Source organism: Dryobates pubescens, chromosome 18 (assembly GCF_014839835.1).
Source record: "Dryobates pubescens isolate bDryPub1 chromosome 18, bDryPub1.pri, whole genome shotgun sequence".
NCBI classification, from domain to species: Eukaryota; Metazoa; Chordata; class Aves; order Piciformes; family Picidae; genus Dryobates; species Dryobates pubescens.
The window spans coordinates 12,892,852-12,908,973 of record NC_071629.1 but is presented as its reverse complement, the minus strand read 5'-3'; the positions used below and the strand labels follow the sequence as shown (position 1 = coordinate 12,908,973).

The 16,122-nt window shown below is 42.1% G+C and overlaps 1 protein-coding gene across 1 annotated transcript in view; it reads left to right on the top strand.

Moving 5' to 3' along the window:
• The first annotated feature begins 9,746 nt into the window (after positions 1-9,746).
• The window catches only part of COL4A6 (collagen type IV alpha 6 chain), a 126,412-nt gene continuing 120,036 nt past the window's right edge, over positions 9,747-16,122 (top strand). Inside the window, exons 1-2 of the mRNA XM_054169613.1 lie at positions 9,747-10,150; positions 10,239-10,287. Of these exons, the coding sequence (XP_054025588.1) occupies positions 10,104-10,150; positions 10,239-10,287 (96 nt within the window). The 5' untranslated portion in view covers positions 9,747-10,103. The remainder of the gene's footprint in view (positions 10,151-10,238; positions 10,288-16,122) is intronic.

Genomic DNA, 16,122 nt, shown 5'->3' with positions numbered 1-16,122 from the left:
AGAAGGAAAAAAACCAAACAAACCATTGCTGCCACAACTGGCTGTGCTGTTACTCCACAACTACTTCTGTAGTGTATCAGCAGTTTAAGGCTCTTTAAAGAGACCTATTGGATTATTCTCACTCAGGTGCATTATGTTCATATTCTAAAAATACATTTTCTGAGCATGACTAGACCTGTCAACAAGCATTCTCATTCAAGCCTGAAGTTAAGGAATTTTTTAGGTTCACTTAGGATACAAACATTCATAATTCAGCTGTAGATGTTTTAACACTTTGTTACTGCTATTGCTTTAAGAGCTTGAAAGCTTGCAGAACACAAAAGAAAGATTTTTGTGCCTGTGAAGCGTATGTGTAGGAGTGCCACCAATTCTATTGCCAAGAAGTTTCCATAGACATTCTGGATCAGAAACTAAGGGACACTGCATAGACACTTTCCCTTCAATCAAAATACATAACACACCCAACCTGCCCAAATACCAACTTCTGTAGTGATGCTTCTGCTGTGTATGTGGGCAAAGGCTTCCAGACATTTTTCAGGACACTACTTTTCCCATTAAGAAAAGGGGAAACAAATATAGGAGGTTAACCTGGATATCAAAACAGCAACTCCTTATTTTCTCCTTATTGTTTTATATAGTTAATGACTTTAAAAGTAACTGTTTTGCAGAAACCTCAAAGTTACTCCTAATGTCAGTAACTGGAGGAAAAAGTGACAAGAAGCCCAAAATAAATTTTCACTTCTCAGTCCAGTGAAGAAACCTCCTTTCCTTTCTGAATACCTTTGCCCTTTTAAAGTTCAATATATGAAACAAGTGGTCTCAATCCAATTCAGGACAAGTATTTTCTCTGATTAAGTCAATTCATAGTCAGAATCACAGCTTTGCCTTTCAGAAACAGCAGCTTCTGCTGTCATCCTGTAAAAAGCCTGGTGTAGAAAAAGTTGACTCAGGAAAAATCAGTGCCCCATAAAAAGGATTATTGTCAAATGGGTTTTTAACTGAGTTCATGATCTCCTTCACCCAAACATTGTTTTGCAATGGCATTTATTGTCAGGAAATCAAATTTCCTGGGAGCTTAGCGGTTGTCTAGCCTTGCCTGCAGGTCACATTAGCTTTCATTGCTTTAAGTAAAGCCATTTAACTGTTGTTTTGAATAATTGCTAGTTTAACTCGAGGTGTAAAAATTTCACTTAATTGCCAAGGGTGGTCATTTTCTTGCTCTCTTAGCAGAAACTTGCAAGAAGAGAAAGGTTTGCTTCTGAATAATCAATGCTGTTGTTGTAGACACAGAGTGATGCTACGAAGAGAGTCTCTTCATCAATCTATTTCTTTCTTAATGAAAGAACATTAGAATAGAATAGACCAGGTTGGAAGAGGCCTTCAAGATCATCGGATGATGGGTTGGATGCAACACCATCTAATCAACTAAACTGTGCAACCAAGCACCCCATCAAGTCTCCTCCTAAAAACCTCCAATGATGGCGACTCCACCACCTCCCCAGGCAGCCTTCATTGCTAACAAGGTACAAAAAAAAAGTTTGCAAGGTTTGAATTGACAGTTTAAATCTTTTAAAGTACTGGAAAAATAACAAGGCGGCCAGGATATATCAAAAGTTAGAACTCTTCATTTTCCTAGTTTGACTAAAACAGCTGGAAAAGAACAAGAGTACAACTACGAGAAAAGCAAAAAAAAAAGCAAAGGTGAATATATAGACTCAGAGCTTTTCAACACAGATGAGAAACGCTGCCAGAAATATGTTTAACTTGTTTAGGAACAGGCAGTTATTAGAACAGTGGGACTCAAGTCCATAGTGGAATTTAAAAAAAACACAAACATCTGGGCATTGGTCAGCCACCATTTTGGCACTGCATTGTTTAAACTAGTATACAAACTAGGAAACACAACTGACATCTTTAAGACAGCAAAGCAGGAAACTCCTACTGTAAGAACAGCACAAAGCAGTTCATAACAAGGGAAAAAAGGCTGCCAGCCTAAAGCATCACAGCCTCACAAATTGTCAGAGGATCTCAAGCACAGCAAGTAACAGGGATGACCTGTTCCCAGGTCAAAAAGTAGGAATGAAATCCAGACAACTGATTGTTCTAAACACCTTATCAGTGACTTGAAACATCAAAACCTATCATTGTTAACATGTTCAGGAATTATTACTGAGTTTGGAGTTGCAAGAAAAACCTCAGTTATCTTATTCCCTTCTGTCCACAGAAGGATATACATTACACTTCACCATATTAAACACAACATACTGATGCATATTACTAGTGCACATTTGTATATAAGATGCCTAATTTGTGTTTGAGAAGGTGCTACAAGATGAACAAAAGGTTTTGGCTTTCCAGCTACATAACCACTGATTATAGATGGCATACAAATAACTGGTTATAAACTATGAAAGGCACTATCTCTGACACCATCTACAAGCTTCTGCCCTTCCACTCAATGCTGGCAACCTACAACAGTACTTGAAGTTCCTGAAAGTCTAAGAAATAGAAGTCTGTCAAAAATAAAACAAACTACATGACAACACTGTTAACAGGTGTTAAGCTTTGACTTCTCACTACAAACATTGGCAAGTTGCTTCACTTTAGCACTCTGGCTGCCAAATAAAGCCAAATTTTATGTTTAGCATATTAACTAGCCCAGTTAAGAAGTAAAGGCGGTTAGTCGAACTGAAAACTAAGCTAGGAAAATTGCTTAATTTTCTATGCAGAAGTACTAAAACCTATTATAACTAACATTGCTTACAGCAGTAGTTTCTAAAATACTGAGATGAAAGGCCTTGGCTCAGTGGGCAGCACGTAAGACCCTTCATAGGAAGGTCATGAGTTCAAGCCTGCAGTGGGCAGTAGTGTCCTCCCTACTCTAGTCATGAGGTCTGTGGTGACAGGTTGGACTTGATCTTTGAGGTCTCTTCCAACCTTGGTGATACTGAATACTTCAGCAGCCCTTGTGACGCTTTACCCCTTCTCACAAACTGCTTTACAGTCTCAGGCTTTTAAATGAAGCCATTACAACATTGCTTCAGACTCACTTGAGGGGCATGGCAAGTAGTGAGCAGAGTTATCAGCAGAATCTCATCTTACCTTATGCAAGATGCCCAAACAGACCAGAGAGCCTATAAGTTCTTCTGCCAGAGCCAGTAACATGATCTTATTTACCATAACCATCTCCAAAAGCAACAAAAGTGCTAGAGACAATTATTACAGTAGAGAAAGATGGAAAGAGGCAAAAATCTCAGATTTAATAACAGTGAGGCATCTTGACAGAAGCCAAGGATTTCCTTAACACTCACAGATCCTTCTAAAGAAAGAATATCTACCACATACCTCAGTTGCCATGAAGGGTTTTAAATCTGGTTTCTAAAAGCATCCCAATTCCCTAGGAAGCAATACAGCACAAACATCTTTCTCCAAATTAATGGTGTGGTTTACAACTAAGACACACCCCCCCCCCCCTTGATAACAATGAAGGCCAGTCCTAAAAATAGACACTTTTCAACATGTTTAATATATTGCAGCAGAAAGTCCCAACAGATACTGACACTGGCAAAAATACTGACTAGTCTGTTTTCAGCCAGGGAAGTGAATGGAGCTTTGCTTATCTCAGGGAAAGTTAAGAGGGGGGAAAGCAGGGGTTTCAGCAGAGCTGCAGTAGCAGAGCTTATCTAGCATACAGTGGGGTCATATTAGACTGCAGGAGAATTTTTCAGGCCTAGCTATATGCCTCAATAAAGACCATAATTTTGTAGATAACAATTACTTTACTTGTGGTTTTAAGTTCAAAAAAATTGCACACAGTTGCCTTTTACAGAGCCAGAGAAGAGACTGAAATTCAACTCTGACATTTTAATTCTCTATAGAGATTAGATAAGAAACAGAATGCAGATGAGACTAAACTATTTTCCTTCCCCTCCAAACTGGAGGGGACAAAGATAGAAATTCAACAACAGAGCTGCAATAACTACATCTTGAAGGCTACTGCCTGCAAGTCAGATAAAATCTGTAGCTTTAAAAAAAAAATCATCCTCTCCTCAACTCCTAACACATGCTTCAGGAGAGCTACCTCATTGACAGTACTGCCATTACAATTTACTCTTATTTTGTTATATTGTAGCAGAATAATACATATACAAACACACTGCATGAAAACCTCCACAACTGAAATTCTGAATGCTGATGTGCTGACAGCTTAAGAGATGACTTCTTGGCTAGTTGAACTAAAAAAAAAAAAAAAAATCACAACTGTACTCATAATTTTAGACTTAGAGGATCATTCAGACTGGAAGGGACCTTGAGGAGGTGTTTTAGTTCAGCCTCTCACTGAGATATGGCAGAGTTTTGTGAGAGCTGCAAAATATCAAAGCCTTTTAATAAATTACAGTTTAGGTCCTTTTAGAGGGAGACTAAATCATTAACAAGTCTAAAATATAATTATCATTTGTGATATACAGCTTTACAATTATCTAACTGTACAATATCCATCTCTCCTAAAAGTAAGATCACATCCTCTAGTCTTCACTTCTTGCTCCTCCTCAGAAGTTCTCCAAGTAGAAGGTAAGCTCTGCAAGAAAGACTTCAAACAACTGTGAAGCAGTTCTTTAAAATACCATTAGAATTCTTGTTTTATAATAGGACCCTTTCCTCTCCAGCTCAGCTATGTTTATTCTGTTGATAATTTCACATTACATTGAAGCTTTTCCTCCACATACCACACTCAGCAATTTCATAAGAAGGACGCTCAGCACATTCCTTTTTCCTGAAGTTCCACTGTACCAGTGATATTTAACCAGGTTTAATTACATTGCTCACCTTTTACAGAGGCTAAAAGATGCTGCTTTAAGGATCTTTAAAATTAAACTAGCACTAGATCTTTTGATCCAGTTTTATTTTAGGTACTCTTGAGAAGAGTTGACTAAGAGCACAGAGTCAGCATCAGACAGTCAAACACTGCACATAGCAAGAACTTACAAGTGGTTTTAAATACCGAGTCCACACAGCCTTACGAAACAGATAAGCAAACACTGTCTTCATTCAAAGCAACTTGTTGGCTACCACCGTCATGCAGAGGCTGCTCTCCATTCACTTACACTTACATAATACTATTCCTAGAATGTGTGAGTTATCTAGATATCTTATGTGGTGATATGAGCAGAGTTTACACAACCAATGCAATTAGAGAAGGATGAAGTATTTGAATCTAGGTGAATGAAAGGTAGAAAGGCACAATGCATTTTCACTCTGTGATGAACAGATGTTTCAATGCACTTTGCCCCAGAGAGAAAAATATGTGCATTAGATTCATTGTGATGTTCTTACCAATTTCAGTTGTTCTGTAATACAGCAAAAAAAGTTTCCACATGTTCTATTAAAACCAACAGCAACTGACTGCATTGCTTATTTACAGCAGAAAAAGATAATTGTGTAAATTTACATTTGCTGTTAAATAAATTAAGACTTGGTCTTGGTGTTTCCCTTTTGACTTTAAATAAGCCTAAAATGACTCAGGTAATTCCTTTCAATGAACAGACGAATTCATTCATGACAAGAATAATTAAAGCCTAAGAGTTTCCATTTAACTATGAGTCTATTTCCATCAGGTAGAAAAACTAAGATACATAATGATTTTGCATGCATAGCTAAGAAAGCCTTACTATGGTCCAAATGGCTCTGACACTGGGTTTCACTCAGGATTCCCTTGATTTACCATGTGCCAGAACTCATCCTATATTACAACTTTTACTACACTAGTTCAGTTAAGAGCCATGAAAGGTCAGAAGTAAGGCACATGACAAATGACAAGTTACAAGCAAGAAGGCTTGAGCCTTGATGTTATGAAACTGCAAGAGTCTTGTGCATGACTAATCAAGACACATCCATGGAATTTCAGGATGAAATACTTTTTGAATCCTTAAAGCCAGCATCCATTTCTTTCTGCCTCTACAGATCTGGCTTTTGTAACTAGAAAGAGGCACAGCCAGTTATGAAATGGGAAATAATGATAACAGCCACCACTACTGTGATAAAATGTTTAGGACAAGGCAAACAGATTACTATTAATTTACAAATTAACCATATTAATCAAATTGTAATTAATTATATGGTAGCACATATTCACATACATGGTAACATCTGAAAGAAGGAAAAAAAAAAAAAAGAGAATCTCAAAGAGCTTAGAGAACTTCCATGAATGACACATTAAGCACATAACAATACCCATCTTTCCAGCCTGTCTCACCATATTTGAACAACTGTTTGCATCCCTACACTTTCAGTCAAACTGAAGTTCTAATGGAAGGCAAAGAAACACATGGAAGAGAGTACTTCATTTCTAATAACATTTGGTATGACAGTTTATTTTCACTCTAATAACTTAGGCTTTAGCTACAAGGGAAACTTTTTTCAGTATAAACCCACAGACAGTTGCTAACTTGAAGTGAGTTTCATAGCACAATTCAAGAATCTAGTCCATCTATGCTCATTAATTAGGTTTCACACTCAATACCTGCAATGGCTTTTCTATAACATGGTACAAGTGCAAACCTGCCAGGAGAGGAAAAATATTCTGCTTCTAAGAGCAGCTCATTGGCTCACATATGTATGCAGATTTAAGTTAAAACCACCACAACACTTCAACGAGAATATTGTCCCCTAAAACACACACACACACACGTACTAAGTACCCATACCCTCTGACGAAGGCATACAACAAATAAGCACCAATTTTTACAGCAGTATTTGAAATCCCTTCACATCATGACTACACCATTTCTCATTTCATTCATGCTCCCACTCTGAAGCACATTCTCAGACTCCCAGCTACCTTTGCAGTGTGCATCAGTAGTTACACATTTCATTCTACATTGAATCTGCACAGGAGTCCAAAGCATGAGACATGTACTACTCACCAAATTCAGATGAAAGGCTATGGAAACCCAGCAATAAAATCTGAACAACTAAATTCACCCTTGAGCATAAAGTTTTGACTTTTTTTTTAAATGAGTCACTGGGATTTCTTTACAATGCCTGTGTTGGCAGATAACTCTCAACTATGCTCTGTCACCTTGTAACTGCTCATATAGCCTACACGTGTCTTCAAAAATGTGGAGCAAAGAAGGTGTGACCTTTGCATTTGAAATGTATATTACAAGGCTGAAAAACAAATTTATCATTTTAATAAGGACACTATCTTGGGGAAAGAGGGAGGATTCTAACAAAAGGTCCCAGAACAAAATTCACAGAAGCAAAAATGCTGTAGTGTTAATTCAATTCCTTATGAAAATGGGGGGGGGGGGGGGGGAATAATAAAAATCAGCTCCATTTTGTATTACTATTATATGAAATTCAAGGGCATCCAAATACCGAAGTAGTGAGAAACTGTTCGACTCTTATGACAGTGTCAGTGGGACCTGGATAGACTGGAGCAGAAGCGTCTCTCTTTACCCAACCCCCACCAGCCTTTGGGCCTTCAGTTACTCTTATCTTACTGTGGGTAGTAAATCCCCAGGGGCACTCATTCTAAGAGAGTGGCTGTAGCTGTGTGTTAAGAACCAGGAATGCCACTATTGTCTTTCTTCCTTTTTTCCATGTCTCCCCAGGCAGAGGCCTGCCTGCACGGTCAGCCCAGCACAGTCCCTTTTCTGGACACCCACCAACTGCACACAAGGAACTCTGCTTGGGTGCTTTCCTGAAGGGGCCACATTTATGCACACAAACCTGCCCATCTTCAACCCCCATCTACTGAAACAGGGAAGTCCTGTAGATGGGACTGACTAGATCCTTCTTTCAGGGTGAGGGGTTATGGGAGTAGCTTGGGGTGAGGTGGCACTTCACAATGCAGTAAGCACTGAGACAGTAAGCACTGGTGGCACACTACTATCAGTTACACTTGAGTACACACCTGGGCATGGCAAGAAGGAGGGGTAGAAGAGGAAGAGAATATGTTACAGCTGGTCTGTGCTTTTTGGAAAGGCAGATGAAAGGTCTTATAAAGTTTCATTGTGAAGGAATGCACTTCAAAGGAGAATTCAAGACAAGTAGATGTTGTCAGCTCCAACTACAAAATCCAGGGGGAAAGGTAGCAGAAAGGTTTTCTACACCTATTACTGTAGCATCTTATGATTTTTCAGCCAGAGAGTAATCCTAAACAACAGAACTTCAGATTCATTTTTCTTTCCAAGCAAATTTAGAAGTTTAAGAGAGCTAGGAGCTGTAAAAATCTAAAGTTAACCCATGTTTAAGTATGAGCGTTTTAGTCAATTTCACTGCTTGTTCACAGATGAAGGTCTTAATCGAGTACCTTGAAGAGGAAGCCTCTTTCTCCTCTCAGTTCCCAGGCCCAGCCACCCCATGGAAGCTGGGATCGCATCCCCTTCCCAAAGGGAGAAAACAAAACTCTTTCCCGGGCCACCTACTGTGCACCCTCTACAGCACTGCACGCTCCTGCCACCTCCGTCAGCATCTCAGCTCGGGTTTAAACGAGCAGAGCGACAACCCTCAGGAAACCCAAGCCACAGTCCGAGCCGCCGTGCTCCGGCAAACCATGCCCGCAAGTCTCCGCTCCCTGTCACGTCCAGGTGTGACTTACAGATGCAGGTAAAGGCTCCTTGGCAAGAGCTCAGACACCTCCTCACGCAGGTCCTTTGGGAGGGAAGGCAGGGGGAGATTTCTCCTCCTTTGTCCTGGTGGAACAGCGGGTTCAGAGCACACACAAAGCTCGTCCGGGTTTCCCCCGCTCACACTCACGCTCTCTCCTGCCTCCCCGCAGCCGCAAGTGAAACCAGACGTGCCAGCGACACAGGGGTACGGCAAGGAGCCGGCCCGACGCCGGTAGCCCCGAGAATCCCGAGTGCTCTGCCCAGAGCAGGACCACCCGAGAGCCGCCGGCACCTGAGGGCAGCGCGGCCAGAGCCGCTCCCGCGCACGGCCGCCCCCCGCCCGCCCGGCTCCTGTCAGGGGCTGCGGCCCACTGCGGCCCCTTCAGCCCCAGCGCGGCCCCCAGGGAGCCTGCCCTCAGCCAGCCCGGATTTGAAGGGGATCGAAAGCTGGCTCCGAGGCTCCGCGCTGCCGCCGCACCCGGCAGGGACAGCGGCAGTGGGCAGCGCCTGAAGAGAACAAGGAGGGCGCTCAGCACTCACCGCCGCCACTGCCTCCTCCGGCCCCCAGCACCCCAGCAGCAGCACCAGGCAGCCGGCAGCCAGGCTGCGCCTCCGCCACCGCGGCTCCATCCCGCCGGCTCAGGAGCTCCGGGGCTAACCCTGCGACGCGGGCATAGCCCAGCGGGGCAGCACGGCTCCCTCCAGGCTGCTCCCACCGGCCGCCCCGATGTCTGTACCCACCCCTCTGCCGCACTTGCCCGCTTCACCCGGCTCAAGTCCTCCCGGGACTACTTGCCCACAGTATTCATCCGCACCATGGGCGGGCGGGAGGGTGGCAGACGGCGGAGGGTGCGCGAGTAGCGTGTGCGTGGGACAGCGCGCGTTGCCACCCTGCTCTAAGGGGGGCTGTGATTCTCCGCCGTCTCCCTTCCCCTAGGGCGCTGGGGTTTTGTTAGCTCGAAGGGCGGGAGTCTGCTTCTCCCCGCCCCGCATTCCCACTGGGTGGGAGCCGCTAGACCCCGGACTATTTTCTGCAGCGGAAGCACTTTGGCGTGTGAGGGTTGGGGGGAGTCGCTGGCAGTACCGGGTCGCACCTCAGGAAGGGCGGGTGGCGGGGCGCAGGGTTGTGAGGGGCGCCCGCCGTGGCTCGCCCGGCTCAGTGCCGCCCCGCCCCGTTCTGATCAGGTGCGACGCCGCTGCGAAGAACCGCGCAAACTTTCTGCCCGGGCACGCTCTGGCACGGCGCGCACCGGCACGGGGTGTGGAAAGCGGTGGGCGCCTTGAGGGGGCTGGCGCGCCGCAGGGCAGCCTCGGGAAGCGAGCGGTGACCGTCCCCGAGGCCAGCCCGGGTGAGGTACCCTCGGTCCTTCATCGTAGCAGGCGAAGGAACCGCGGAGGTGAACGGTGGCCGCGCAGGGGGCCTGCCCACCCGCTCCGAGTGACGGCGCCGGGCCCTCCTTTTCCTCCGGAGTCCCTGCAGCTGCTTGAGGCATGGGCTGTACCCGAGCCCCTGCCCCGCCGGCCTTGGGACACGCAGGGTGAGTGCCAGGGCGCGGCGGCCCCCTCCCCTGTGACTTCCCCAGCCCCGGCCCGCTGGCGGTGACTCTCCGTTTTCTCTGCCCGCAGGGTGCTCCTGCTGCTGCTCCTCTGCCTGGGCGCGGAGCTGGCGAGTGGGGTAAGTGTACAAGTCTCGGCCGCGCCTGTGACTCCCCGGAGGCGGAGGTGCCCAGACAAACCTGTCGGGTTTTGGGCATCCTTCGGCCAGGAAAGAGAGACCTACATTGCCCCTCGGGAAGATACCGGGGTTTTCTTTAGTTGCCCTACACCTCTGCTCCCAGTGCTCTGTGCTTTTTGTCTGCTCGACTTTGGTTAGTTTTTATAGCGTTCGCTGGAGTATAAGTATTCAGTGGAACAGCGTTCTGTGTCTGAAGGGATGAGCAGCATCTCTCCTTTGCAGCCTTTCCTTTGTAGCCTCCTCTCAAGTGCTCCTGTCACAAGCTGACCCATTAGATTCTAGCTTGCATGGGATCCAACCCAGAACACCTCATAACTAAGTAAAAGCGATGTGAGAAATTAAAGGATGAAGCTGTTAAGTTCCAGGTTCATGACTATGAATTAGTGTGTTTTAAATTCCAAGTTGGCATACAGAGCAATGATTTTATGATCTGTCAATCTGACAATTTTATGACATAGACACATTTTGTTTCTCTTGCTGTTCCTAATTAATGTTTAAACAGATTAGTAAGAGATCACAGGCTTTTACAATGTTCCTAAGTGTGCTTTTTTTTTTTTTTTTTTTTTTTTGAGTGTTGTAATAGATTTTCTGCAACTGGAGTGCTGAAATTGTTAGCCCACTTGACTATAGTGAATACAGGAGCCCTTTACAAAATCTGTAGCCTAAACTGGTGTACAGTTGGCAGTAAAAAAAACTCTCTTTGATGTATTATGATGTAAATTGTGGTCTGGATTTTGTATAGCACGTAAGTAACAATGGATTAATGGGACTAGTTAGTATTACATGTTTTAAGCATGTTTATTTTAAGTCAACTTCTAACAGACTTCTAACAAGCCCAGTTACAACATGGGTTCTTGGTTTGTCAGCCAGTCTTTTTCTACTGATTTTCTACTCTTTAGATTAAAATCTTAAGGATTTAGACTTTTCCTGTGCAAGTGGGAAGAAATCTTTTGAAAAGCCTTTAATAGCAGAGGGATTTATGCTTCTCATATAGGTGAAAGGCTCGGCTCTTCTTTGCACTTTTTATGATCACTTGCACTAGCAGAATTTCATCAGCCTGATCAGGTGGTAGTTACAAGCTTTAATCTCCTCAAAGATTAAAAGATTAGACAATTTTCTTCAACAAAACCAAGAACTGTTCTTGCTGCAGTGGAATCTGTGCACAAATGACTTGTATAAAGCAAGTCTTTTCAAGGCTTTTTGAAACATACATACAACATTTTGTAGTCATTTTTATGAATTCATGAAATACATCAATCGAATTATCCCTGCTGGATGCAGATGTAACTGACAGCAGATTTTTAATTGTTTGCTGCAATTATGTTTCATACCCCTTGGAAGGCAGTCAGAGTTTTGTAAGTTCCTTGATGTGTTTTATGGCTCATAAAGGGACTTCGTCAATTTAGGTCTGTTGCAGGGGGTAAGATTAATACTTACCTGCCATTCCTAAGTTTTCTTGCCAGTCTTCTTCGGGGTTAAAAAACAAGCAAAATCTGTTGTGAAAGTATGAAGAAGAGTCAAAAATAGATCTGTAAAATATTTAATTTTCGTGCTTTATCATGCATTTAATTATTCTTACTAAAAATGCTGTCAAACATGCTCAACAGAAAAATGATACAACTGTTTCTGTCAGCTTCAGATGCACTAGTACCTAATGGAGTTTCTAGTACTGCTGAATTGAAAGCACACCCTGACACCTTCCAGCCTGGAGTAAGCTGTTAAGAGCAAATACTAGTGGTGGAAATTGGTTTTGCAGTAAGAAGAGCTTTTTTAGAAACAGCATGATCTCTGAAACATTTAGTGGTCCTCTGCTATATAATTTGAAGTGAGTGAGCATAGTAAATTACAATGGAATAAAATGAGGTTAAAACTTTAGGCTAATAAAAATAATAACTTTTAGACTCTTCAAAGCAACAGCACCATTAAAGGCACTTGTTTCTGAATATAATGTGATTTATAACTTTGTGCATCTTCTTTCAAATAATCTCATTTCAGTAACTTACCTGTTGTAAAAGAAACATCCTAAAATATTTTACCAAGTTTTTCAGTAATGTTACTGTGAACATGGCTGGTAGGCAGTGGCTGGCATATCAGGCTGGTGTTTCTAATGAAGTTGTATCAAAGATGGCTTTGGCTTGGAGGTCTTGATTACAAGATGTAGTCATCCCTCCCTCTGTAAGAATAGGATTTTACAGTGGGACTGCATTAATTTCTCATCTTGTTGTTATTTTTCTTGGATGTAAATGATGATCTTTTAAAAACAGCAGTACAAAATCACTCTTGTGATGTAATCTATGTTTTCTTGAGCTAAATGCAGTAAAGTGGGTGACTGCTCTTTCACCTGGGATTACCCTGCAGAGGGATTGTTACCTCCTTTGTAGACCAATTGCTGGGAACGTCCCAAGAGTTTCCTCTCACAGCTTTCAGATAAATGACTCCAGGAGCTGTGCTTCATGTTTTCAGTCTTATATCATCAGTCATTTGCATTAAAAATGAACCAGAAGTGTCAGTACAAGATACTGTGCAAGGTACTAGTTACACTCTAAGACAAATGACAAAAGCTAGTCCAGAGCTGGGAGAAATAAGTCAAAAGGTTGGAACAGTGCTAGAGAGGCAGATGTTTACCTTAGCTAATTGTTGCCCACCCCTGAGGCTTCTCTAGGGTACAAGGCAAAATACAGTTCATAGAAGAAGGCCTTAGAAAGAGGATAATCAGTTTTGCTGATTTTTCCAGGGTGCCCTCTATAAACGTGAGCTGGAGCATGAGATTAAAATGGTCATAAAGTCTAGAGGCAGTCTCTGGCAATGAAATTGGAGAGTCTTCTCTATTCACAAAGCTCTCAGCTGAGCCTCATCATAGTCCTTCCAGCAGTCCTGTGCCCACTTGAAAGCATACGTGGTGTACAGGTGAGATGGTACCTCCTCCTTTCTTTTTTGATGTTGTTCAGCTGAGCACATCTGAAATACATGTTGATCTTGATGTGATATCCAAAGGAACTGTTGCCAGGGCTTATTGTAAGGACTTTTTGTCCCACATGTTCTCTTGGAGCAGCTGAGCTTTATGCTAGAGTTCAGTTAGCTTTTATGAGTCTGTACTTAATGTACTATTGTAGCTCTTCCTAATCTTGTTGTTTTTTGGGGGGAGAGAGTGTGAGGGAGTGGTAATAAATGTGCAGATTAACTACAGAGAATCTCTTTTTCTAATGCTTAGTATCTTGTTCAGCAGAGCATCTGCAGTATCCAAGGAAGACAAATAAAATCTACCTGCCAAAACCAGTTCTGGGCAGCCTGCTCCATTTTGGTAACTGAATCTCTGATGGTTTACAACAAGCCTACCCAAGTGATATTATTTATCTCTTCTATTGCTGTATTCTAGGTTTTCTTTTTATAACTATGATACAAATGTTAAATAATGTCTTTTAATAGGTACTAGACCATCATAATTGAACCAAGCTCATTGGTTTTGGTGGCCTTATGCCAAAAATTAATTTTGTACCAGAGCTCTGACAGAAAAAATAGCTCTATAATTATGGATATTGAAATTCAGAGTTACAGCTCTCATTTCACTTTCCATGATCTAAGCAAATATGATCTAAGCCTTTAAGAGCTATTTCAGAAGTGTTTTTTTAATTTCTTGGTAATTTCAATCAGTCTTTGTAAGTGTACAGTCCTATAGTTTGACTTTCACAGCTGTATCTTTACATAGCAGTGAGCTTTATTGGGAAAGAAGTAACATCTGTAGTAAAGTTCTTGTCTAAGGAAGGAGCTTACAAGGAGAATTTAAGAAATAATGTAAATTGCAAACCTGGTCTTGTAAATCTCAGCATACTGGACAAGGAAGCTTCTAATCTGTAGGAATGCATGGCTGTGGAAAGATGTGGTTGGTGAAGATCTGTGTGCTGCATTGGGACTGGCCATTCTGCAAAGGTCAGATAGGTCTATAGAAAAACAGTGAAAATTATTCCCTGGTTCTGTAGAAAACTAATGAGAATTTAGAAGAATGCAGCCAGCAGGCAGTTCCTAACAGTGCTAATTACCTAGCCCTTGCCAAGACATGTTGGATCTTACAGGAAATTTTCATTCGAATATTCCTTCCGCTCCTGTCTGAACAAATATTTGTTTGTTTATTGACTATTTTCTGGGTGCTAAAGATAATTGACCATAACGTGTGTCATTTTATTTGGCACTCAGATGCTGTGTTAGGTCACAGCATGATGAAATTAAGTAGTTCCTGTGGTTGCATTCTGAAGGGACTTTTAAAATATCATTATCCATTTAAGATTGTGGCTGCCTTTCACATAGGTGTTGGAGGCTTTGTGTGACCTGAAGAAGCACTTTCTTTCCACTTCTGGATGTACCAGCCTTACTGCCAGCCACAAGGTTCTAGGGATACTAGTATGACTTACTAAAGTAGGCAGGGCATTTCATGGTGGAACCTCTCTCTACTCTCTGTCTGTCCTCGTGGTAGAGATGCTCTCTACATGAGTAGGGGTCTGATATCTTACTTCTTCCTAACTCTTCCACCCAAGGTAACAGCAGTAACATGCTGATGCTCACAGATATTGTGAGAATGCTACAGAGTGCAAAAAGCTGAGAGTAAAATGACTCTGGATTGCCAGTCCTGAACTTCACAAGGTCTTAACTCTCTTTCCGGTTTAGATTTTTTGTGAAAAGAGCAAAACTGATCTAAAAGATGTTGCCTGTTCATACAGATTCTTGGCATTATTTCTGAAAGTACTTGCAGAAAGTGGAATTCTGACTGGAGATTGAGATTAGACATCCAACTAATCTCTTGTCAGACACTTTTGCTTGTGTGTCAGAAAATGATCCACCTGTTTTTTTAACATCTTTCAGTGTTAACCTGGAAAGGAGAGCTACAAAACACTGCAAAGGCGATGATTCTCTATTGAGCATACATAAAGGAAACATGAAGGTATTTCAGAGATGCTGGCCACTTCTAACCTTTGTCAGTGCCTTTTATGGGATTATCAGTTCTTTTAGGGCAATTCTTTAGGCAGCTCAAAATAATAAAATTAAGATACTATTTTGGGGGAAAAAAATTCTCATACTGTAGAGAGGTACAATAGTATTTTGAGATGATCATGAAGTTGTCATAGGTACAAATGAAAAATTCTGCCAGAGTTGTTGATGTTCTCAGCCTCCTTTTTTTCTTTGGAAGAGGGTTTGTAGGCCCTTCTGTAGATAATGCTTTAAAACTGCATTATTGCCTAGATACCAGTGTAAAGTTAATTATCAGGTCAAAAAAAAGGAGCTTTGGTAATGCCTGTGTCTCAGCGTAAGTGTTATAATGATGACAAAGAAGACAAAATAAGACTTTTTAAGAACTTTGACTGATAGTTAACTTTCAAACTCTCTGAGAGTCTGGTCTCAAAATACAGGACTGTTTTCTTTGTTACTCTGGACAAAATTAAAATGAAAGCACTTCTTTTACCTGTGGGAGTGATTGTTCCAGTGAGATCAGTCTGTGTTTCAAAAGGGGTTGGAAGGAGGCTGAACTGTTTGTTAAAGAGTACCTATGAAATGCAGTCTTGATACTGACTGTGATATTAAGTATTATTGGAGGAAGAAATGAGTGAGAAGAGAGAGCAGTCACTGACATTATGAATGTCACTTCCTTATTTATCAGTTTTAAAAAATGTTAGAATATAACCCAAGAAGGCTCACTCTCCTCAGAAGGCTGTAAGGCCTAACTGAGCTTGAGCAGTTAAGAGTGGAATCATGCAGTACTCATTACCATTTCTTGCAAAAACGGAA